Raw genomic sequence first — 24,437 nt, 5'->3', positions numbered from 1 at the left:
TTGTTTCTTTTTGTTCCAATACGAAAAAAATCGGCTTTTCTACAACAGAAGTTGTCAATTTTCAATAGATATAACTTTGAACATAAACTCATAGAAATAAGGTTGAAATTTGTGTTAAACGTGATAATAAGAATGGTAGACTGTGTCATTCATTGTTATTTCGATTACTATGGTGACACTCGTAATACTTGTAAATATTCTATAATTTTAAGGAAAAACGGCATTATTTCTAAAAAAGAAATATTTACCGATGAAATATTATTCCTTTATTAGTATAATTACAACTTGTGGAAGAATTTCCGCAATGGGATATGCTGAAACACACCATGTTTATACACATACGTCTCCAGAGCAACTGAACAGTGACGAACACGCTGGTGTTGTGAAAGTCACCTGAGTGGCGACAAGGTCACGCGCGCTTACGACTTCTAGTGTCTTGTTATTTAGATTTCTATGTCTTTAACTCTGTTCCTTCTCATATGTGCCAAGGTTCAAAAAAATTTTCCACTTTTTCCAAAATCTGGATATTTTGAACGAGAGTGAAATTTTTCACAATCACGCATTTTTATATCAAGAATATGCTCTATTGAATATTAAGGTTAATCTATTAAATGAAATATTTAAAATGCCTATTTGTTGAAAATATGTTCTGATTCCATAATATCCTATGATTCCATATGTCCTATTATAAGGACAGACAGAAGCGACATTTTATTTCTCTCTGATTGTTTCCATATCTTACTATATTATAGTTCTATAAATAATAGATGACCAATTGAATGGCAGTGGACTCTGGTAATCCAGTGTTTGTTCAGACAGTATCTTATCTATCATTAAGGGAATGTTTCCAATAGATAACTATAAGTAACTAGTTGCATTGTAACTACTTGCGGTGGTACATGAGTGTTTGGTGCGGTTTTTTCATAATAAAAAAATAAAAAAATAATAGTTTTTAGTGTAGATTTTTGTCTTAAAAGTGATATAATTTTACATACATGGTGGATTTGATTAGTTTGCGATCGGTTGTTTAAGAAATATACATGCTTCTTTTGAAAAAAAATTCAATGGAAAATAACTGAGTAGCGCAGGCAATATTTCCGGGTTTTATTTCTAATTAGTCTCATATTGTTATATAATGTTAATGAAGTAAAAGGGCTATTTAAATATTTGGATACAAATTCCATTCCTTTTTGTTTACATCCTTATTATTTAGTTTAGTCTCTGATATTTTTATTCAATAATCGTAAAAATATTCGGTGCCTCTACGATCGTCGTATATTACTATGTCTACATTATATTAAAATTGTTTCACTATTATGAAAGATTCTCTTTGTGTTTAACCAAAATTCACGTTTTTCTCGTCCTTTAAAAAAAGGAAGTCTAGGAATAAAAAAAATCGACTGAACATCAACATGCCGCCCCCCATTAATTCAATACCGTACCTATCACTTTTGCAAGTAAAGAAAATTCACAACATTCTTCACAGGACCTATATTAATATTTCACAATTGTAGGTCAATATATTCTATTGCTGAGATAATATTCTGCGATATCAGATTAGCTGGTCGAGGCTGAAGATTCTTTGCGGTGTGGCATTCGAGTGTTGTTTATAGATAAAAAGTTATTTTTAATCAAATACTATGGCCCTTAAAATAATATTAATTAATAATTAATAAATAATTAATGAGAATTAAATTCAATAATGAACAATTTCGTATAAAGCGTGTTTAATGTAAAACCCGTTTCAATAATTTCTGCCACCTGATTATATACACATGATATTATTTAATTTTTCACAACATATCTTTACACGTTTGAATTATTTTATTAATCCATTAATAAATATAAAATAGGAATCATTTTAGACTTCAGTGCTCTTCTTCTTTTAGACTATATACGAAAGATTTGTTACAGTTTCGGTTGAAGCCAGTAAGATAGGTAATTAGAGGTCGGTGAAATAACGACGTAAAGTTTTTAAATTCCTTGAATATTATTCGCATAAAATATTAAGGTCACATAAAATTTAATCTCATGTACTAATCAATATCCGAATCAAGGTTTATAAATGAAGCCCAAGTAAACAAGAAGTAAATAAATCATATATGAATACCGAAAACGCGTCCGGGCCCGGTAAGTGTGGGATAGGCTGACAGGCCAAAACAGTTCTAGGGATTATAATGTGAAGTGCTAAAATTGTGTGGCAAAATGAAACCACGTCTGGCTATGAACGCGATACAAGTACTGCAAATTGTGGGGCTGCAGCATTTTGTAAGTAATTTAGTTCATGGTTTAAGAAGAATCGGTAGAATGTGTCCGAAAATATATTTAATGGAGTATAACGGAACGATAAATGATTTTTTGTAGTTTGACATCTGAACAACTATGTTTTCCTTGACACAAAATAAAAAAAAATACTTCACAAATGTTAATATTTATGATCAGATGGTAGGTAATAGATGATCAAGCAAGTTTTTAGTATGTTATTCTTTTATTGACGTAGAAACCCCTGCACGGGTTCAAAATAACAATAAAAAACCGCATTGGACAGTTCCGTTCTTGTGGTTAGGAAGCCTGCATAGGTGCAAAAAAAACAGCGCAAAGGCAGGATGGTGATATTTGATACCTCAATCTATAGAGCTTATCTTCCTGTTTTGCCCTCGAACTACTAGCGAACTGGTTATTTTCGGAGTAGGTACACTTATATTTTGTTCTCAATCAAAACATCTTTACTTACACATAAAAAAATGTTTGGCATACCACAAATCATTGCACTTGAATAAAAAAAATAACAAAAAAAAGCTATTTAATAGTTCCTTCACAGTCCACAGATAGCAGAAGAATACGCAGATATTTCTCTCGTTTAGGGACAAAATTTCTTTCTGTAATATTTTTTAACATAACATAACATAAGATATATCTTTGCCCACAGATAGCGGAAGAATTCCGGGATATGCCGGCCAGTTTCGGTCCGGAAGTGCCCCCGGATGGGCTGCGCGGGTTCCTCGTGCCGGGCGAGCCGGCGGACGGCTGCGGCCCGCTGGGGAAGCCGCCCACTGTAGAGAACTTCACTGGGAAGTGGATTGTTATTGTGGCTAGGTAAGCAACTTATGTTCAATTTGTTTCAGCTGGAAATGTGATGCCTTTGAGCTATCTAAACAATATTCTCTTTACTAAATTCACTCAGATTTAGTGAGGCTTTTACAAAGAGTAACAAACATCGATCCGAAAAACGTTTGTATTTCATTTCTATCATACTAGTGAAGTACCTATTATTAGAAAGCCTTTCTTAAATTTAAGAACACTAGAAATATAAAAAAAGATAAATATATTTAATTTCCTGTGTTAGATACACTTTTTGATAGATTACATCACAGATTACATAATAAGGTCAAATTACTTGACACCAATAATAATATGATAATGATGTCACTTCAAAAGAAATTACATATATTGTACGGTATTGTATCAACACCTAGATCATTTCATAATATGATTCTATTTCTGGATTACATATATTTAACTACACTTATTTTTATTTTATTAGTTTAACTATATTAAACAGAATACAACCATTTTTGTAACGATTAAGTATCACAAAAAGCAGTGTGCACCGATGTGTAAATTCTTATGTCATCGCAAAGTGCGCGTGACCTTTATCCTTAGCAGTATTTTCAGTAGTTATATTTTAAAACTGTAGTCACTCAAATTTTCTTTTCTGAATGTAGACAACAGAAACGTTATCGCTTACTAGTTTAATCTAAACATGTTGTTTGGCCAGGAAAATCACCTAGAGGTATGAAATTTACTCGTACCCACTCATACGTGTTGGTATATTTTGTACTGTAAGTTTAATATGTATGAAAGTGAATAAATGAATAAATATAAAATCTAAATTTATAAAAATATTTTCGGAGGAGTGCGAAGATAATACTAGAAAGAGATCTTTTAACTATATTACACTTTTTCTCCGCTTCTATTGGTCATAACTTAAAACCTTCCTCGATACATCTTAATCTTAATCTTAATACTATTATAAAGGCGAAAGTTTGTAAGGATGTATGGATGTATGGATGTTTGTTACTCTTTCACGTAAAGACTACTGAACCGATTACAATGAAATTTAGCACACACATAGAGGGTAACTTAGATTAACACATAGGATAGGTTTTATCCCGGAAATCCCACGGGAACGGGAACTATGCGGGTTTTCCTTTGAAAACGCGGGCGAAGCCGCGGGCGGAAATCTAGTAGACTATAACAGCAAAATATTAAAAAAGGCGAGGTCATTCAACACTAGATCTATTTCTTCCCTCTTAAAATGTAATACGTACTACTATAGATATTTTAATTTATTATTAGTTCATATTATAACTCAGGGATAAACATTCATCCCCATAATTGGATTGTCCCATCAGATTCAACTGCAGCTTCGAGGTGAAGGTGCGTAACGCGCAGGCGGCTAAAATTCAAATGCATTTATTTATTCACTTTCTAATATTACCATAGATACTATAGCTACACAATATCCTCTATTTCTTCCCCTTTATAATATTACTTTAGATACACAATTCATATAATTGTCAAGGTATAAACATTGATCCGATAATTGGATTGTCCCATCAGATTCAACTGCAGCTTCGAGGTGAAGGTTCGCAACGCGCAGGCGGCCGGCTTCGATGCTGCGATCGTGCATAACGTCAACTCTAGTGATCTTGGTATGTTTTTTGGATTAATAAACACGTTTTGTGGTTATTATTGACTAAATAGTATGATTTATTAGCATTTAGGGCAAACATAAATCATAAATGTCAAGAAGAACATCATGAGGAACTGTGCATGTCAGAGAACATAAATGTTTTATTGGCGTTTAGAAAAATGGTAGAGTGGTCTACACTTGTTCTGAAGTATTTTTGCTTTTTGATTGAAATTAGTGTTCTATTCAGAAATTAAATACTAACGGATTTTAAACACGATTTATTAATTACTAGCTTACCGCCCGCGGCTTCGCCTGCTTTCTCTAAAACCCAATAAATTATATACTAAAACCTTCCTCTTGAATCACTCTATCTATTAAAAAAAACCGCATCCAAATCCGTTGCGTAGTTTTAAAGATTTAAGCATACAAAGGGACATAGGGACAGAGAAAGCGACTTTGTTTTATGCTATGTAGTGATAATCGTGCACTTATGGGCTCGTCCTGTAATATTTATACCACATTTTATACATACTATAATAACAATAATTATAAATAATGTCCATTGAACTACATAATAATTGAGATGAAGCTCATTATCAGGCCATCCCCGAGTCGATACCAGTGTGTCACAGTGCTTCAAGTTAAAAGCACTCATTACTGATTTTTTTTATATTTTTTGTTGTTTTTTTTTTGTATGTGTATTACTGGATTGTTACCATGGATAAATCTATTGATTTTGTGAGTAGTTAATTTGATACTATAGTTCTTTGGCTGCGGCTTTAGTTACGCTATCGTCTTATTAAGTGTCCATCTCTTAATTTAACTTGATATCAGATATGTTACGATGAAAACAGAATTTAAACTTGAACTTTCTACTAAGAGTCGTTTCCAGTGGTATTCAAAATTTCATCTAATTTGTTCCAGTTGTTTAGGATTCTAAACGTAACAAACGAACATAATCACTTTATCTTTGAAGTTCTCTGTTTACGTTTAACTTATGTAGCCTACTGATATTTTCTTTTTTCATAACCCCCTATATTAGGTACTAGCGGTCCGCCCCGGCTTCGCCCGTGGTACATAATATTTACGTTTTCTCTACATAAAAACCATCCTCGTACTTCAAGGAATATAATAAAAAAAGAATTATCGAAATCGGTTCAGCCGCTCTCGAGTTATGCGCTTACCAACACATTTTGCGATTCATTTTTATATATAAGATTTGTAAAAAGTATTCCACATTCAAAAGTGCAAAAAACGAATAATTGTATTGGAATTTTAAATTTTGTTCAATGTCGTAGGGTACGATAGGGCGGTATGCCCTTCTTTAACATGTAGGTAATTGAGGCAGGTCATAGACTTCGTAAATTTATATTTGTATGTGTGCGTGTATGTAATTTGAGTAGCACGGATTGTATTGAATACATGTGTCGAGGCAATGTGTATATTACGCAATAATACGAAATCGGTCCTTTAGTTTCTGAGATTAGCGCTTTCAGACAATTTTTTTATTATACATATTATTTAAATTTTTTTGAGCCATATTCAACCGCGCTGGCCAAGTGCGGGTTGGTAGATGTCACATGTCAAAGTTTTCATTGTACAACGATTTCCTCATACGTTCCTACACCGTTTGCGGTTTGAATATACAAAATGGTTAGGTACCTTAAATTTTACTTTTATATGACGTATAAACTAACTATACGCGGCATTTTATATTTGGGTATTTTTACATAAATAAAAATCTTTAATCTATCTTTATCATAAATAAAAAAACCTTTATAGTAAAAAAAAGGATCTCTATCAGTAGTTGAGATGATAGTTTGTACTTAATAATTAGTTAGTGAAAATAAACTTCGTTACGCGGTTTAATAAAAGAAAATATAATAGAGCTATTATAACCATGTCCTTAAATAAACTTTACTTGTTAAATAATCTTATCTGTATTGTACTACACATTGTCTCTGACTGTTTACTTTGAAACTTAATAGTACTTGTGTTCATTAGAAATAGTGATAAAGTTAGTATGCCGGTTAATGTAACACTCAAAGGACTTATTATATTGTTTTATTTCAAACACTATTTATGTGAAAGTGAAGAATAAAAGAAACAAAATATTAATATCTTTTCATGACAGTTGTGTTCAAAAAATAAAAAAATAGAGAAAGGCATGATATGCCATTGGGACATTTTTTGAATCTAGAGTGACATGACAAATCCTAATAATTTTGATTATCAAGTTATGCTACATATATGAGTAGGTATTAAAAATACCTACTCATATATGTAGTTGTTTTACCATAACCCCTTATGACCATACTTAAAGACATAACTAATAGAAAATATTGTAGCAATTCAAAAACTCTTTAAAATGAAATTAATAAATATTATATCAATAAAACAACAAACACAACATTATTATCTCGAGTATGAAACACAAAAAGTACCTAGAAATGTTTATGAGTCGCTAATTGAATGTACAGATTATTTTTATTCGATTATCATTTTTTTCTGTAGTACATACCATATCTCACGTATACGACGTTGTTTGAAAACTCAGTGTTAAAAGGTTTTTAAAACTGTGAAATAATAACGGTATTTTAATCCAAAAATATCCTCCAAATATTATGTCCAGTAAGTACATGTTTTATCCTTGCTCTTATCTAAATTATGCAGTGATAAAAGTTTTAAAAATAAAAGAAAATGTCTACGGTATCTGTATCAAAAAACAAATTTCTTTAATCTTTGTTTTTTTGTTCCGACCTCTTATATTGAAAACTGGACCCATTTCCATGAAATTCTCTAACAGATACCTAAATTAATAACTTGGGTTGCCAGCATGTAGCACGAAGTTGCGGTCGTCAACAGCTAGTGTAGAATCCATACTAATATTATAAATGCGAAAGTAACTCTGTCTGTCTGTCTGTTACTCAATCACGCCTAAACTACTGAATCAATTTTCATGAAATTTGGTATGGAGATGTTTTGATACCCGAGAAAGGACATAGGCTACTTTTTATCCCGACGAAAATGACTCAATCCCGGAAATCCCACGGGAACGGGAACTATGCGGGTTTTTCTTTGGCTGCGCGGGCGAAGCCGCGGGCGGAAACCTAGTATAATCTAAATATAGAGCCATCTTAATATTTGAATAACACCTGTGTAACAACTTCTATGTTTTTTACACTTTATACAAAGTAAAAAAAAAAAAAAATAAATTTCCATATTATGTAGCAAAACCACATTTGCGAGGAACATAAAATACTTACGAGACGTTCGCGCTAAAGACATTTAGTTGTAAAGATAAAATATAAATAAATGAGTTCTACAGTTATGCGGACATGAGTTTTATCGCACATTGCACTCTGAATACTGTTTATGTTATATTATTGTTTATTTGTAAGGAAAAAACGCTAAAACTACGAAAGTGTAGTAAAACAACTATGTTATAGGGCATTGAATGGATTGGTGTATTGACTTTTAATTCATATGGATGTTATCTACTTTGTTGTTGTTTTAAAAATTGTTTATTTTTAAAGGAAGTTAGGTTAAGATATCGGAAATATGCTTGAACTCGCAATTTATGGTGATTTTGCCTGGAAAATTGTCGATGCTATGAAAAAAAAGGGCGTGTGTGCCGAGCACGTGTGTCAGAAGTGAAACTTCTTTGGCAAGATTTAAAGATACCTAAATCGTCGCCTAACTCTGTGCTTTGACGGTATTGCCATGACGTACGACGAAATTTTACTCTCAACGCGCCTAAAAAAGTTTCACTTCAAAACGTTTTTATATTTATGTACTCCAATTCATATTAAATTTTTATTTTTCGTAATAAATTCATATAATATGGATTACTTCTATTACAGAAACTATGTCAGCGAAGGACCCCGAGGGGATAATGATCCCATCGGTGTTCGTGAGCGACCTCGCCGGGCTAATACTATCCGAAGAGTATATTTATATTAATCGGTAAGTTTGGCATTATTAATTTTTATTATATTAGACTCTAATATTATAAAATATATTAGACTCTAATAATTAGAGTAATAATGCTCCTAAAGCCTATCATAAGATATGCAAGTATCCACATACTTGCATAAAATTAGGCGAAATTAGAACAGTAATTTAAAAACTTTTTCTGTGGATAAAACACTAGAAAAAACATATAGCATTGCATATTAGTTATAGGTAATTTCTTTATACAAAGAAATAAATACAGGTTTGGAAAAGACTCAAGTCTGAATCTGATAAAGAACGTGTTTCACCGAGATGCTAGTAAATACCTCAAAAGATGCAATAAGGTTCACTTTACAACGTCGACCTGTGCAGCTCGATGCTTTTAACGCAGGCATAAACTTTTCAAGCAATTTTGATACTTCGTTCTATTACAATTAAGTTCACTTTGTCCCACGCGATGCTATTAACGCAGGCATGAACTTTTCGAGCAATTTTGATGCTTCGTGCCATCGCAATAAGGTTCATTCTGTCCAGCGCGATGCTATTAACGCAAGCATAAACTTTTCGAGCAATTTTGACTCTTCAGTCTATCGGAATACGGTCCACTTTGTCCCACGCGATTCTATTAATGCAGGCATGAACTTTTCGAGCAATTTTGATACTTCGTTCCATTACAATGAAGTTCACTTTGTCCCACGCGATGCTATTAACGCAGGCATGAACATTTCCAGCTATTATATAATGGTGAACGGCGACTTGCCGTTCAACATCAACACGCATCTGCTGCTGCCCTTCGCGATCGTGGTGGTGCTGTGTCTCATCGTCATACTTATATTTATGGTGAGTGACGAATATTATTATTTATTATTATATGTTTCTTTATTAACACGCTTTTATAAGCTTCACCTGTATGTCTGTATGTTTCGATGTAACTAACTTCTTTAGACACGATCTTGACCCATTTAAATTGGGTAGATTTAGTTCAAATTTTGTACATTCATCAAGAATCGGTAACAACATTTATCTTATTAAAGCATGCTTTTCAATTTTTTTTAAGCTATATTCATTTTATTTGTAGTGCATATGACGGATGAGCGTTTCTCTAAATGATGTTAATAATTGAATTAGTATTTTTTGAAGTCTGGTCGGTGTCATTTTGTAATTTTTGTGATATGATGTCACTATATTTATATATTTTTTATAAACAAATCTCCGATTCCAGATAGTGAAATGCATAAAAGACCGTCGTCGTGCCAGACGACATCGCCTACCAAACCGCTCGTTGAAGAAGATCCCCACGTGCAAGTTCAGTAAGGGCGACCCTTACGACACGTGTGCGATCTGCCTTGATGATTACCAAGAGGGGGAGCGGCTACGAGTGTTGCCCTGTGCACATGGTAAGTAATCCTACTACTATTATAAAGGCGAAAGTTTGTAAGTATGGATGTACGGATGTATGGATGTTTGTTACTCTGTCACGTAAAAACTACTGAATGGATTTGAATGAAACTTTACCACAATATAGCTTATACATCAGAATAACACATAGGATAGGTTTTATCCCGGAAATCCCACGGGAACGGGAACTATGCGGGTTTTCCTTTGAAAACGCGGGCGAAGCCGCGGGCGGAAATCTAGTTCAATAATATTAAAGTGTAGTGACACCTCGCTTTTAATCGCGTAAATGAAATGTTTTCGCTACAGAGCATATATGCAACTTTCCGACATCATTCATTGAGACCTTAACAGCCGGCTAGTCGAGTAGACTGGTCGAAGTTCCTCCCTTTTTTGACGGAGGACTTCCTTCCTCCACACAAAGAAATCTATTATACTGCCCAATTGAGAAATTAAATCACTTGGAAATATATAGATGGCGCTATATACAAAAATGAATTTGTATATAGCGCCATCTATCGGAATTTTTCTAATCGGACCTACTGGTCCTTTAGCATTATTATATAGATTTCTACATTTATCTTCAAACTAGCTTCCGCCCACGACTTTCTACGTGCATCCCTGTTTTTCCCTGTTCTCGCAATAATTTCGGGAAATCCTTTATTAGCGGATGCCTACGTCCTAACATCTACCTGCATGCTAAATTTCAGCCAGATACGTCCAGTGGTTTGGGCTGTGCGTTGATAGATCACTATATCAGTCACCTTTGAGTTTTTGAAGTGAAAACTTCTTTAGCGGCGTTGAGCATTTTTTCTGTAATGGGTATAAAATCTTAAACTCGCGTCAGGACACGTGACCTGATCGAAAAAGCGTAAGACCATTCCAAAATATCAAACATGCTCAACGTTAATAATCAAGTTTTCACTTCTGCCGGCACTCCCGGAGTGCAACCCGTCTTTTTTTTATATAATATATAGATAGATGTATGTCTGTCTGTTTGCAGCGTACCACGCGAAGTGCATCGACCCGTGGCTGACGCAGAACCGGCGCGTGTGTCCCGTGTGCAAGCGGCGCGTGCTGACCGCGGGCGAGCGGCGGCAGTCCGACTGCGACTCCAGTGATACCGAGCCGCTCGTGCGACGGGACACCACTGAGGTGAGCACATACATACATACACACACATGTTATATAACATACGACACAACTTCTACAACACGTATACACGTCGTACAAGAGACATACAACGCACACACAACACACACACAACACACACACGACGCTATACAGCAAAGCGAGAAGGAAATAAGTACATCTCTTTTCTTCGTATAGTGCTGTCCCTATGTGTTCGTTGTTTGTCACGTAGTTCAGCAGACGTGTAGATGGCCTATTATACAATACAATACACATCAAGCAACAAATCTCAAACAACACGCCATATAGAACACAACACATACAAGACATCATCTATAATAAACATAATACGACACGCCAAACATTACACTCGTCATATAGCAAATTCAACGTGTAACATCCCAAAACATAAGTAATCTATCATTTCGAACCACACGTCTTACAACTCATATCTATGCCATACAAGACACACAGTAATATACGCCCACATTCTTCCATGCCTTCACAGCCCGCGGTTATTGCTGCAACGATTAAAAAAAATATGATTAACTTTGTTCACTTTTTCTTTTATAACCGAAATTAAAAAGTCAAAAACACCCGAAAATAAAGAGAACAAATAAAATAATAAATTTCTAAATATTATTAATATTAATGATTTTTCAGGGTGGCACGTTCGAAGAGCAGCGTGAGAACCCGTTCGTGCGTGCGGCTCGATACGTCGCCAACCTGCGACTGCGCAGGGAAGCTGCTAACAATGCTGAGGTGAATTTATAACTACCCTCATTTTTATATAGAAAATGTTATGAAATGGAAAAATATATGGCTAGTTATTTACAAAACTGAATTAATTTTGTACTGACTTCATCGTTCTTTTTAATTTGATTCGTGATGTTAATTGTCTTTTTTCGTTTGTGCAGGAGCCGCAGCCCGGTGAAGACAATGAACAAAGTAACACTAACCAAGTGTAAGTGTATATAGAATTACGTTTTTACTAAATAATTTTATAATGTCTTAAAATATTCACTATTCTACTGATAAAGTTATTTTGAATTGATATTGAATTAAGAACCTACTCCATTTTTAAGTCGGTTAACTTTTCTTACAGTATTGCAGCTGCCTATCACTACACAATACACTATTTATAATTAAAAAAAACTCTAAATTACAGTGTAGTAGACGTAGAGCGTGAAGTAGACGGTGACGAAAGAGCAGCACTACTACCTCGCTCAGAGCGGCGTCGCTCACGGCGTCGAGAGAGGCGTGAGCGAGCCGCTCACTCCGCTCACTCCGCTCACGCTCAGCCCGCTCAAGCCGCTCCACAGCTCGGCCACCAAGCTGGCTCGCTAGGGCGCCAAGCTGGATCGCTAGGGCACCAAGCTGGCTCGCTAGGGCACCAAGCTGGCTCGCCAGGGCCCCAAGCTGGCTCGCTCGGGCACCAAGCTAGCCAGCTTTCAACGCAAGCTGGCCCAGTAAGGACTGTACGGCCCGCTCAGCCGTCGATCAATGGTGGCGAAGGAGAGATCGGTGAGTATGGACACTCGCCGGTTGACGCGTATTTGGGAAGCTTTTGGCTGTAGTTCGAATAGGGATTTTTTAAATTGGATTTGAATTTGATGATTGGATTCGGAGTTTGAAAGACGAGCTAAATATAAATTTGTTTTTTTTTTCTTATTCTAAATTTGAATTCTAGATTTGAATTCTGAAGCGCGAGCACGCAAAGCATTCGTAACGTCCGCGTCGTCGAGAGCGTGACGTTATTATTGCGTATAAAAAAAATAGTTCCTATTATGCTTTTTAAATTCTCATACAAATGATCTCAATGACAATAGTTTTCGTGCTAATTTTTGAGCTAAACTGGTTGCTCAAATGAATAACTTTATTTTTACTTCTGAACTCTTATTTTTTTATTAAGGATATTATATAAGGTGTTGTAGTCCATTTTATATTTGAAAAAAAGACTTAAACTTATAGCTACATACTTAAATTTATTATTTAATTCTTCTAATTTTATTTAGTACGTAAGATTTATTTTTCTTCTTGATAAATAGTAAACCATTTTGTCTTGTATTCGATTGAACATGTAACTAAAATTTATACATTTAGTTTTGTAGTAGTTTATATACATGGATCTCTTTTATCGCTGTGACAAATAATTTAAATAATTTAAGTTAATATATTTTTTTAAGAAAGTAGTTTGTAGTTTTTATTTATTCGTTTTTACCCAAAAATGTTGAAATTTCCCTGTTTTCATCCTACAAATTTCTAGAACTCACAGCTCATTTTCCGTTACAACACACTAGTACTCAATTTTTACATTATTTCGAAAATACACTCTTTATAAACTGCATTGTAATATAAACCTTACTCCTACACAATAAGTATCATTTTTAATTGCTATAATATAATATAATGTGATATTATTTTTCAAGGTGTGGCAGCCCTGCCCGCTCAGCACAGCACAGACGGACATATTGTCAATTTATGAGCAACAATTATTTTATACAAAAAACACTATTTATTACCCGACTTCATATTTTTCACGAGACAATGCAGTCGCGGTAACCTAGTTTAAAATAAGAGGTCAATTCTTGTTGTTATATCTATGATATCAATCAGGAATTTTATGTCGAATAAAACGTCTTAAATCATTGCCTTGTTTTTTTTTTATGAATGTCAGGAATTTGTTAGAAAAATAATATTAATCAAGTGAAAAATACTACAACGAGCGTTGTATATTGTGTTTTTTTCGGAAGTGATGTAATAAGAATTGTAATAGGTTAATTTCCGCCTTGGATTATTTATCTGTTTAGAAGAAACAACGGTTACGGTGTTTGTTGTTGTTTGGCGCAGTTATGACTTCGAGAATTATTAAATATAAAATATTTGAATCGATGTGAATAACAAATTGACCTGTCTTACAGAATTTGGGTCAGAAAGCATACAATTATATCACATTTCTTATGTGTCTAGTTCTCAAAATTAAACTTCCCTTATTTATGTACTCTTACTGTTATCATATTTTTAAGTGTTTTTTTTTTAGTCAAAACTTACCTTGACAATCTTTTATTAAATATAGTTTAAATTCAATTGAATATTGTATGAATTCCTTAAAATTCTATAAGACAGGTAGTCATATATGTTAATAAATTTATTCTATTGTAAACCTGTATATTTATCGAATAAAAAGCAATAATCAAGTTTCTGGGAACACACCGAATTTAGACGATTTTTTCTAACAATGTAATAAAGTCGGATGTATCTATACATATATTTGTTTGTAATATATTGACTACATTGGACCGTACGAAGTAATTTCATGTGGACTTCAATTTTTTACATTAATTTGTAATTGTAATTAATTTAACGTGAAATTTGTTACAAGTCTTCTACGGTCCATGTTGAGTGCAGATATATTTGTAAATAAAAGTTATAGTTTTAAGGTTAGCACATATTTTATAGCCAGCCATAAACTTAGTGGTAATATAATATAACGGTCTGTCCGGTAGATGAAAACGTTAGCTATATCCAGATTCGCGTGTTTTTATATAGCATAGTTCTTACATAATATTATTTTGTGCGCGTGAAAACTGTCCATCTGGGTATCTTTAGGATTTACTTTGGAAAATACGACTATAAATTTGGAGCTCGATTATCAGCTGTAATAACTGTATCTAGTGTATGTTCTAAGGTAAAACTGGACTTATTTGAGAGTATTTTAAATTTATAATGTACCTATCTTTAGTGTATATAACAACTATGGAAGACGGTGCTACTATGTACCATTTTTTCAGTTATAATTTCATTGTTAAATTTTATTTTATATTTATTTCAACGCTTTCTAACTTAGGTTTGTCCTTCAAGCGCTTGTTTAGGAATGGTAACTATTGTGATGATATGTTCTGATGACCATGTTCAGTTAAGTTCTTAGGATATAACCAAAGAAATAAATCGTTTGACACGGATACATCTTTTATTTTTGTAATACCCTATACACTTTTTACATCCCGACCATCGTATCAAATCTATAAAAATTAACAAAGCAAGGAAATCTTTCTGAAAATCTACGTACATGAACGACAGTACAGTACAGAACGGACACACTCCGCCTCCCGCCAAAATTAAACATGAACCCCGCGCGATCAGGCTAAAAATGGTCCACATTTTTCTACAGGGACGACCTTAATGATCTGAGAGCTAGCGCGCACGAGCAACTTTGTCTCCGCAACTATTTTGTCTCTCCCATCAATGGTATGGGGAGTTGCGTCGCTACGTGCGCGCACTTTCATACTACTAGCCCATGGGTGGAGAGACAAAATTGTTGCGGAGACAAAGTTGCTCGTGCGCGCACTGTCTAAGGGGACGACGATACGCAACGAAGATTGACAACATTAATCAAATTGACTTTTAAAGAAATTTTATTTTTTTGGATTTGTGATTATCGTTTTTCGTAGAAAATAGTTAGATATTGTGCTGTTTACGGATGTATTTCATCAGAAAAACGTGAATTTTTTTTACGCTAGTCAAAAATGTGCCAACCATAAAGCGTTAGAGCTAGCGCGCACGAGCAACTTTGTCTCCGCAACTATTTTGTCTCTCCCATCAATTTGTATGGGGAGTTGCGTCGCAACGTGCGCGCACTTTTATACTACTAGCCCATGGGTGGAGAGACAAAATAGTTGCGAAGACAAAATAGTTGCGGAGACAAAGTTGCTCGTGCGCGCTAGCTCTTAACACACACATTTGCAGTCTCTACAGTGTGACTGTCAAAACGATAATTTTGTATGGAGTGTCCGGGATGTGGGTTTTCAAAACTTTATACAATTTTTTTTAATAATTTCTAGAGGCGTATAAGATACATAATATTAAGATCATTAAAATCTGCTGAAACAATTTTACTACCTATAGATAATTCCGTCATATTAATTCGCCTTTTGGAGTCCAAAATTTGGACTTACTATATTAATCCCTTTTGTGTACTATTAAGTACAACAATAAGTAAATCATTAGTGAATTTACATCAAACGAGCGAATGCTCATTATACTATATCATACTATGTCGAATTATTTTAGTGTAAGATCATTCTTTCGATGCTGGTGTGTCCGAAAAGATTATATTATGCAATGATGCCTAATACTGAACAACACAGTTTTCGTTTACACAGAGCACGAAAGAATGCTCTAGCTCTATGTTCATTTGTTGTAAATGCATCGATATAACAAATATTTTTATGGCACCTCCTGTTCTACACCGATCTCATTTGATTAGATATGGAAAAATGCTTAGATATTAGTTTTAATATCCTATCATTTGAGGAACTAGTAAGAATATAGCTTCGGCGTACACATCTATCTCTAGTTTAAGTTGGAACGATTTTATTGACTGCTTAGGCTTGTTTGAATTAGAATAAAATTAAGCCGGCCAAGTGCGAGTCGGACTCACGCACCAAGGGCTACGCTACCATTTGCGAAGTGCACCGATTGCTAAGTTCACCATTTGAGCGATTTTTTTTATATAGGTATTTTTAACTCGCTGTGTCCCACGGGTTTACCTGCATTGCTCTCAAAGAGCAGGTATTATATTATCGTATAGAGCTCCTATTGTGCAGATAATAGCCTATATTCTATAGCATTCCTCGGTACATGAATTTTAACAATAAAATATATTTTTTTAATGAACCGTAGTTCCAGAGATTTTTCAGCTTTATATTATAAATAAATAAATAAATAAATCATTTATTCCACTTAAAACATTTTACAAATTAGAGCGACCCAGGCTCCTAAGATAGTAAGAACTGTTTTTCAGGAGAAATAGTAAATATAATAGTAATAATAAATAGAAAGAGAATTATAGATTGATAAATTGGTTGGTAGACTTATAATAGCTTGCTACTTGTCTCATATCTAAATTATTTTTCCTAATAAAGGGATCAGAAGCTCAAAAGTTGTTACTGATATAACTAGTATACTTTATCAAATGGGTATAAAATAAAACACAAAAAATCCATCAAAGTAGCTTTATTCAAACATAAGGCCGCCATACGGGCGTCCCACCCGGCGGCGCAAACGAACGAGCAGCCACAGATGTTTCATTATGGAAACTGAATGACAATGAAATGTGACAAAAGTGGTACAAAAGATTGAATACATGTAGTCAAAGAGCTGATGACATATGCTCTTTTAGTCAGGTGTTTGATGACTTTAGTCAGGTGTTTGATAACTTTAGTCAGGTGTATGATGACTATAGCCAGATGTATGATGACTATAGCCACGTGTATGATGACTATGTGTCTAGTCAAAGAGTCCGAAGCCCATGTCGTCATCGCTCTCCGAGTCTTCCTTCTCGGGCTTCTTCTCCTCTTCCTTCTTAGCGGCCGGAGCAGCCGCGGCGGGCGCTGCGACCGCTGCAACCGCTGCGAACTTGCTGGGGTCCTGGGAATAGATAAAATATATTAAATTACTGTTTTTGTGTATTTATTTACCTTTTTTTTATAGTGGGGAAATCTTCCAAAGATACCCACGGCCCCCGGGGAAGGAGCCGTGGGTTATGTCGGATTCTTACCGACTAAAAGTGTATTTATTTACCTGATCAAGGACTAATTAATTGGCAGATATGTATATCATTTTTAAGTTTCCTATTTCGAAAATTTCTTCAATTCGTCTTAAAGTTCATCAATTTTTAATTAGCAGATAAAACATTTTGAAGTTGCCTATTTAATCAATTTCTTCAATTTATTTTTATAATTCTTCAAATTACATTGTTGTTTAACTTAAAATTGACTCTAAACAAGAAAAAAATGTTCAATATTAATTCGAAAACTAATCATACCACTACAAAATTGATAATTTTCAATGTGAATAAAGATACTTTGATTTTAATTAGTTATAATTACTACCAAACTACTACCAAACCATACAAACCTTGATGAACTCCTTGATAGTGGTCGCTTCCTTGAACTCAACCTCTGTGACGGCAGCGATGGCCAGCAGGTTCTTGAAACCGTTGGCAATAGAGTGTGGTGCGGAGGCCACTGTGGGGTAGCCGATGGACAGAGACACAGCAGCTACATTGGCCACTCCCTCCATGAACTTAGCGCGGAGGTCTTCTGGCTTGATGTCCAGGATTGAGGGCGCAAAGATGGTGCCAGAGTCGTACACCTGGGGAAATATAGTAATTTAATAATGGCACATTATGATGTTAATATAATACTTATAAACAGTGTGAGGTAATTCTGTTAAAATTGCTGATTTGGGACAAACTCAAGACTAACGCAATTATTTCTATAACACATTATTTATTCTTATAAACATATTAGAACAACATCATTGCCAAGTATCATTACATTCTTACAAACTTGTGCGATTGTAAGGTTTATAGAAAACAGAATTTCATCATTAGCAATCAAAATAATAAAATTTGACCTGACAGAAAAGGAAAATCTAAGCTTGTTCATATATTCATAATACATGGTTTAAAAGGCGCTTAACGTCGAGTTGCGGAGAAATGCCCGTTATTAATTATTATTATTATTTAAGAAATGGTTGCAGGATAAAATTGAATAAATTATTGTGATACTTATGTTGGAAAATATGTCTGTATATCCACTGGAAGTCAAAACCTGAATTACGGTCTGACCCTGATTACTACACATACACATACTTTTCCAAAGTCTAATTGTCAACCTGCACTTTGTGTGCAGCTTGTACTCAACGCTTTGGTTCATTTTATTCAATTAAAGAATTTAAGACCGAAATATACACAAAACTTTAGCACTAAGTTTAACAAATCTATAAATGTAAGTAAATTTTAAAAATTAATCCAATGTTAATACCAACTACAAACTCATAATATCAATAAATTCTATAATAAAATCAAGTATTTAAAAGAAAACGCACCTGCTTCACAACAAGACCGTATGAGAAGGGAGAGATGTTCAACATGTTGAGGAGGGTGGCCTCAGAGGCGCCAACCTTGTCGCCGGGCTTCAAGATGTGCACATCGTTGATGATTTCAATGGTACCTGAAATTGATTGCATTGTTAGAATAAAACTCAAATGTAATATTTAATTGAATAACTAAATGTTTGAGTAAAATATTTACAGTTATAGATGGAAAATGCTCATAGAACAAAAATATTTTGTCATAGTAAAAGATCCACATCGCGAAATTTGTGTTATGGCTCTAATTTCGTTTTATGATAAACTAATGTTCAGAAGAGTGAAAAGTCATTGTAACCAAGGACATTACTATTTGAATTTGAAAATAACATACAAAACTTTTTTTTTGTACGTCATGGTCTCGAGTATGATATAAATACTTAAACAATAATTTGCACATGACACAAATTTTACTATGTGGTCTTTCTATGATTGGCATTTTTAATCATTTATCAGAAATGAATAATATGTGAAAGGTTGTTGCTCTATGAAAAGTGGACTGTATCTCCAAATTGCCAGTGCAATATTGATCCACTACAAATCACACTAGGATAGAATTGAAGAATCAATTTAGTCTGAAAGCGAAGCCAGAAAATCTATATTTGTATTCCCTGGTATTAGGACAGACATAAGTATTATATAATTTTTATAATAATAAATATAGCTTTGAAGTAGCCCATTATTTAATTTTTTATCTTTACTTCAAACTTCTTTAAAATAATATATAAATGTTACAAAAATAAAAGATGCATGTTGATCATTGAGATTAGGGATGTAACGATACCGATACCGATACCGATATATCGGCCGATATATTGGTATCGCCGATAATAAAACAACCGATACCGATATCAAACAATTCAAAAAACCGCGCCCAATGAACGATGCGGGAGGCCGCCCGCGCGTGCGCACTTTGTTTTCTGAAAAAATTCTACCAATAGTAAACTTTTATTAGGTACTGATTGTATGTGCAGCAGCGTATTGTATTGTATTGTATATAGCGTATTGATTGTATTGTACGGCAGCGCGTCCGGGTGGATGAATCCTATTCCTCATGGTGTGATGTTTCTGCTGGCGTCCCTCAAGGCGGCGTGTTGTCACCCCTCCTTTTGAGTATTTTCATTAACTCTATTTCTTCTAAACTTTCCTCTCTCTACCATCTGTACGCAGACGATCTACAATTTTCCTTCATTCGTCAATGGAAAATCTTGAAGAAGCGATTACTCGCATCAACACTGACCTTCAATCCATTGTCGACTGGACTCAGGCTTATAATGGTCTCACATTAAATCCTGGAAAGACTCAAGTTATTATTTTAGGCAGTTCTTATTTGCTTTCTAAGATTTCTTTTCCGGATTTAACTCTTATTTCGATCGATGGAGTCCCAGTTCCATATAGTACATCGGTTAAAAACCTTGGTATTTATATCGATCAAACCCTATCCTGGACCGAACACATAAAACAAGTAAGCCGTAAGGTTTTTGGCGTTACGTCATCTTTACGTCGATTGCGCAACTTTTTACCTGTTCCTACGAAAACTGTTTTGGCGCAGTCTTTGTTGCTTTCTATCCTTGACTATGGTGATGCATGCTTTCCAGACCTTAATGAGGAGCTACTTAACAAATTAGAACGACTTCAAAATTTTGCTATCAGATTCATCTTTGGCTTGCGCAAATATGATCATATCTCAGAATATCGCTCGAAACTCAATTGGCTGCCCATCCGACTTCGCCGGAATACTCACATCCTTTCCCTCCAGTTCAATATCCTTTTTGATCCTAGATCCCCATCCTACCTTAAAAATAGATTCGTGTTCTTGGGCTCTTCCCATGAACTCGATCTACGCTCCTTGGACAACCTTACGCTTCGCATGCCCGCTCACAAAACTCGTTTTTACGATGCTTCCTTTACCGTGCAAGCTGTAAGGTTGTGGAACTCGCTCCCGTTAAACATCAGGAAAGCTCAATCTATCAGCTCTTTCAAGTATCTAGTCAAACAGCATTATCTTCACAACTAACGTTTAAATGTTTCATACGTTCTTATCTATTTGATATTTATTATTCGCTATATATATAATATATAATGTATTAATATTTGTATTTATGTAACTATTTCCTACTTTTATTTGCACCTTTTATAATGCTTCGCTATGCTCCTTCTACTATCCAATTGTTCATTTTCTTCTAACTTTTCATATATCCTAAGGTTGCCTGGAAGATATCGCTTTTTAGCGATAAGGCCGCCTATTTGTACCGCTCCAGTGTATATTATTGTTGTTTGATTTTGTTATGTTTTGTGTGTGCAAATAAAGTGTTTTTTATTTATTTATTTTATGTGTATTACTTAAAGTTTAACTGACTTTGTAAAATAATAATACTAAAATTAGTTTTGTTGTTTTTTGATTTGGCATTTTTATTTAAAAGAATACGATTAACAGTTGAGTCTCTGTTAAATGTTGGTAACTTTTTATGCATAATTCACTATTTATTTTTCTACCAAGCCAACGATATCGGTATCGGTATCGGTATCGCCGATACATTACTACAAATATCGGTATCGGTATCGTATCGGCAAAATCATGTATCGTTACATCCCTAATTGAGATAATATTAATAGGAGACGACACCGCCTACATCACTTATGTTCCACTCAACATACGTCATGTGACGTATGTTGAGCGGTATTTTTTAATGGTTTTAAAGTGAAACGCATCAAACATGCCTTCGTGTGTGTTACGATATTGCACAAATAATACGGAAAAGTGCAAAGGAATAACTTTCATCGTTAAGTACCTAACTAAATAATAATTTTTAAAACTTAGTTAGAGCAAAAAAATGGCGCACAGATTTTGTTCGTGGTGTCTCCTCCATACGTAGTAATATTATCTCAATGATGTTGATTTAAATTTTAATTAAATCACACAATCAATTGAAAAAGAAAATGCATTATTGTTTTTTCAATTTAACCTTTTGGTATTGATGTTTTTCAAAATTTGTTGCATATTGAAATAGTTGTTTCTTTTTAATAACTCAGGCCCCGGAATCACAGACACAATAGAAAATCTATTGTGTCGTGGACCGATCGGGCCGTTCGGGGTTCAATGAATTAATAAATGAAATGTTCAAATAAACTAATCTCTTACCCTTGGAAATCTTGGTGGGGATGGACAGAGCCTGGAAGAAGGCAGTCTTCTCGGGACCGAGACCGGTGTTGTGGGCGGGGATGATGACCTCCAGGGGAGCGATGGCACCGGGCCTCGCGGGGGCTCGCACCTTGTTCTCCAGTAGCTTGTCGCGGACCTGTACAGAGTATTAGGATTAGTTAATTGAGGAAATTGGATCTTTATAAAGTGTGTGTATTTCTGACAATTGAAAAAGACTATTACAATTGTTTGTTTATAATTTATATCTAAAAGTATTTTTTATGAATAGAACATAATATTTTGTGGTTGTTGTGTTATGTTAGGTATGCAAGACTATCATCGTTCTTTATGTATGGTATGCATATAACAACTACAAGATACACAATGCCTTTAAACTTTTCAATATGCTTATAAATTCTAAATGTAAGGATAATGCAGTAAAATAAAATGTATCTCCAAATTGCCAGTGCAATTAGTATCAAATAAACTATCACACTAGGATAGAGTTGAAGAAATTACTTTAGTCTGAAAGCGAAGCCAGAAAATCAATTAATTAATTCCTGGTATTAGGACAGACATACAAGTTGAATATTTATTCTTATTTCTATTGCATTGAAAGTTGCATGTGTATTTAGCTACTTCAAAGATAGTTCAACAGATGCTATTGAAGAACTGTTTATCACTAACAGATTTAATGCATCAAAATTACTTTTTTAATGATGACAGATAAGTTTCCAACAAGCCTTATTATATTTTTTACATTTATCATAGCATCAATGTATCAACTGAACATTGATATATTAAAAATTAAAAATTGGTTGTTTGTAAAGTAGGTTTACGATCGAGATGTTTACGTGATAACGTCTTATTGGTGGCAGCACTCGAGATGAGACGGGAGATTGGTCCGTCACTCTCTCGTTATACCTGCGATCGCGCTCGTGAGGTTTTGGTGTGACACAAGTTTCTGAACATGTCACCCGACCAAAACGATTTTAAAAACGTTATCACGTTAAAATTCATCAATCATACATACCTCTACAAGATCACCACGAGTGAAGACGAATCCGACATTGCCCTTGATGTGGGGCAGCAGCTGCTCGAGAGCTGGGTTGGTCTCCAGATGGTCCTTGATGGCCTTACGCATCATGGTGTTCTTGCCCATGAGGACAATGCTGTGGCCCCTGAGGGAGATACGGATCTGCTGCATTTGTGTTGAGCCCACATTGTCGGCGCCCACAATGAAACATTTGGGGTACTCATCCAGTAATTGCTGAAATGGATAAATAAGTTAGTTAGTTGCTGTGCTGTGTACGCCGCTACTGTTAATATAGAACATTGATGTCGGCTATTGAACGTTTAGAAATAAGTGATGGTGAGGTGATGTTCGTATTTACTAGTTATCAAAACAACAAAATAATCTAAATATGTAAGAATTCTATAAAGTAATAGCATGTAACAAATAAGAAATTTAACCTAAAACTGTGAACAAAAATGACGTGTCCCCGTGTACAGGGGCACGCCGTTTTTGATAAATAATAAACATCAAAATTTGTACTACTTACGATAATCTTGGTGAAGTAGTTGGTCTTCCAAGTAGCCTTGTCCTCCCTACCCATCGTGTCTGTGTGTAGGGACTTCGGAGAAATTTAAGGACTGCAAAAGATTTAAGCCGAAATGAAACATACGCCAAATTATACATGTTGGATTTAGAAATAAAAAAGGCAAAATAAAGTGCACAAATCACACAAAATGTAATACAGAAAAAGGCAGGACTATAATATTGAACAAATTATAAATGATTATTAAGATTTACTTTGATATTTTAAATACGTACCAAGACAAAACGCAAAACGCACAATTCCTGTGCGTGCGGGACAAATAAGAATGTCAAATCTGCAATTGACAGATTATTTTGCATTTAAATTTTAACTCTATAATTTATGGCTACCGACTACAGATAAATAATTCTTAGGTACTTAAATATAATATTCTACATACAAAAATGTTCAATCATTATGTTGAAAGTTCATCAACGATTTTTCTTAAAACACCAAGCTGGACAAATCGTATATAATTTGGATGATTTTGATGCTAAAATAGCGGTTTTTACAGTAATATTATCGTATTACTGTTTATTTTCTATCTTCCAGAAGTTATTTACTAATTTTACAAGATTGTAATAGC

General features: G+C 34.4%; 2 protein-coding genes across 2 annotated transcripts in view; one reads left to right on the top strand and one right to left on the bottom strand.

Annotated features, from left to right (window-relative positions):
• gzl (godzilla E3 ubiquitin protein ligase) overlaps positions 1 to 14,001 on the top strand; it is a 28,150-nt gene extending 14,149 nt beyond the window's left edge. The window contains exons 3-12 of the mRNA XM_090120090.1: positions 2,930 to 3,096; positions 4,624 to 4,715; positions 8,560 to 8,662; positions 9,382 to 9,490; positions 9,873 to 10,047; positions 11,049 to 11,200; positions 11,840 to 11,938; positions 12,094 to 12,140; positions 12,345 to 12,700; positions 13,606 to 14,001. Of these exons, the coding sequence (XP_089976216.1) occupies positions 2,930 to 3,096; positions 4,624 to 4,715; positions 8,560 to 8,662; positions 9,382 to 9,490; positions 9,873 to 10,047; positions 11,049 to 11,200; positions 11,840 to 11,938; positions 12,094 to 12,140; positions 12,345 to 12,700; positions 13,606 to 13,661 (1,356 nt within the window). The 3' untranslated portion in view covers positions 13,662 to 14,001. The remainder of the gene's footprint in view (positions 1 to 2,929; positions 3,097 to 4,623; positions 4,716 to 8,559; positions 8,663 to 9,381; positions 9,491 to 9,872; positions 10,048 to 11,048; positions 11,201 to 11,839; positions 11,939 to 12,093; positions 12,141 to 12,344; positions 12,701 to 13,605) is intronic.
• Positions 14,002 to 17,176: 3,175 nt separating this feature from the next.
• Positions 17,177 to 24,218, bottom strand: RpLP0 (ribosomal protein LP0). Its single transcript, XM_090120083.1, has 7 exons — positions 24,088 to 24,218; positions 23,816 to 23,906; positions 23,287 to 23,523; positions 22,254 to 22,410; positions 19,070 to 19,194; positions 18,095 to 18,331; positions 17,177 to 17,605 (listed from the first exon to the last, which is right to left on the bottom strand). The coding sequence occupies exons 2-7, from the start codon at positions 23,867 to 23,869 to the stop codon at positions 17,465 to 17,467; spliced, it is 951 nt and encodes a 316-aa protein (XP_089976209.1). The 5' UTR covers positions 23,870 to 23,906; positions 24,088 to 24,218; the 3' UTR covers positions 17,177 to 17,464.
• Between the last annotated feature and the right edge of the window lie 219 nt (positions 24,219 to 24,437).

Source organism: Colias eurytheme, chromosome 3 (genome assembly GCF_061535395.1).
Source record: "Colias eurytheme isolate Ceu_HAF_F1 chromosome 3, ilColEury1 Martin Lab GWU primary, whole genome shotgun sequence".
In the NCBI taxonomy this organism is placed as follows: domain Eukaryota; kingdom Metazoa; phylum Arthropoda; class Insecta; order Lepidoptera; family Pieridae; genus Colias; species Colias eurytheme.
Note: the sequence above shows the minus strand (reverse complement) of the source record. Positions and strands in the feature narration are given on the sequence as shown.

Coding starts and splice junctions, on each gene's coding strand:
- RpLP0 (XM_090120083.1), bottom strand. CDS start 23,869: ATGGGTAGGGAGGACAAGGCTACTTGGAAGACCAACTACTTCACCAAG. Junction 19,195..22,253: donor CCCCACCAAGATTTCCAAGG/GTAAGAGATTAG, acceptor AATCAATTTCAG/GTACCATTGAAATCATCAAC. Junction 17,606..18,094: donor CTATCAAGGAGTTCATCAAG/GTTTGTATGGTT, acceptor ATCTATTCCCAG/GACCCCAGCAAGTTCGCAGC.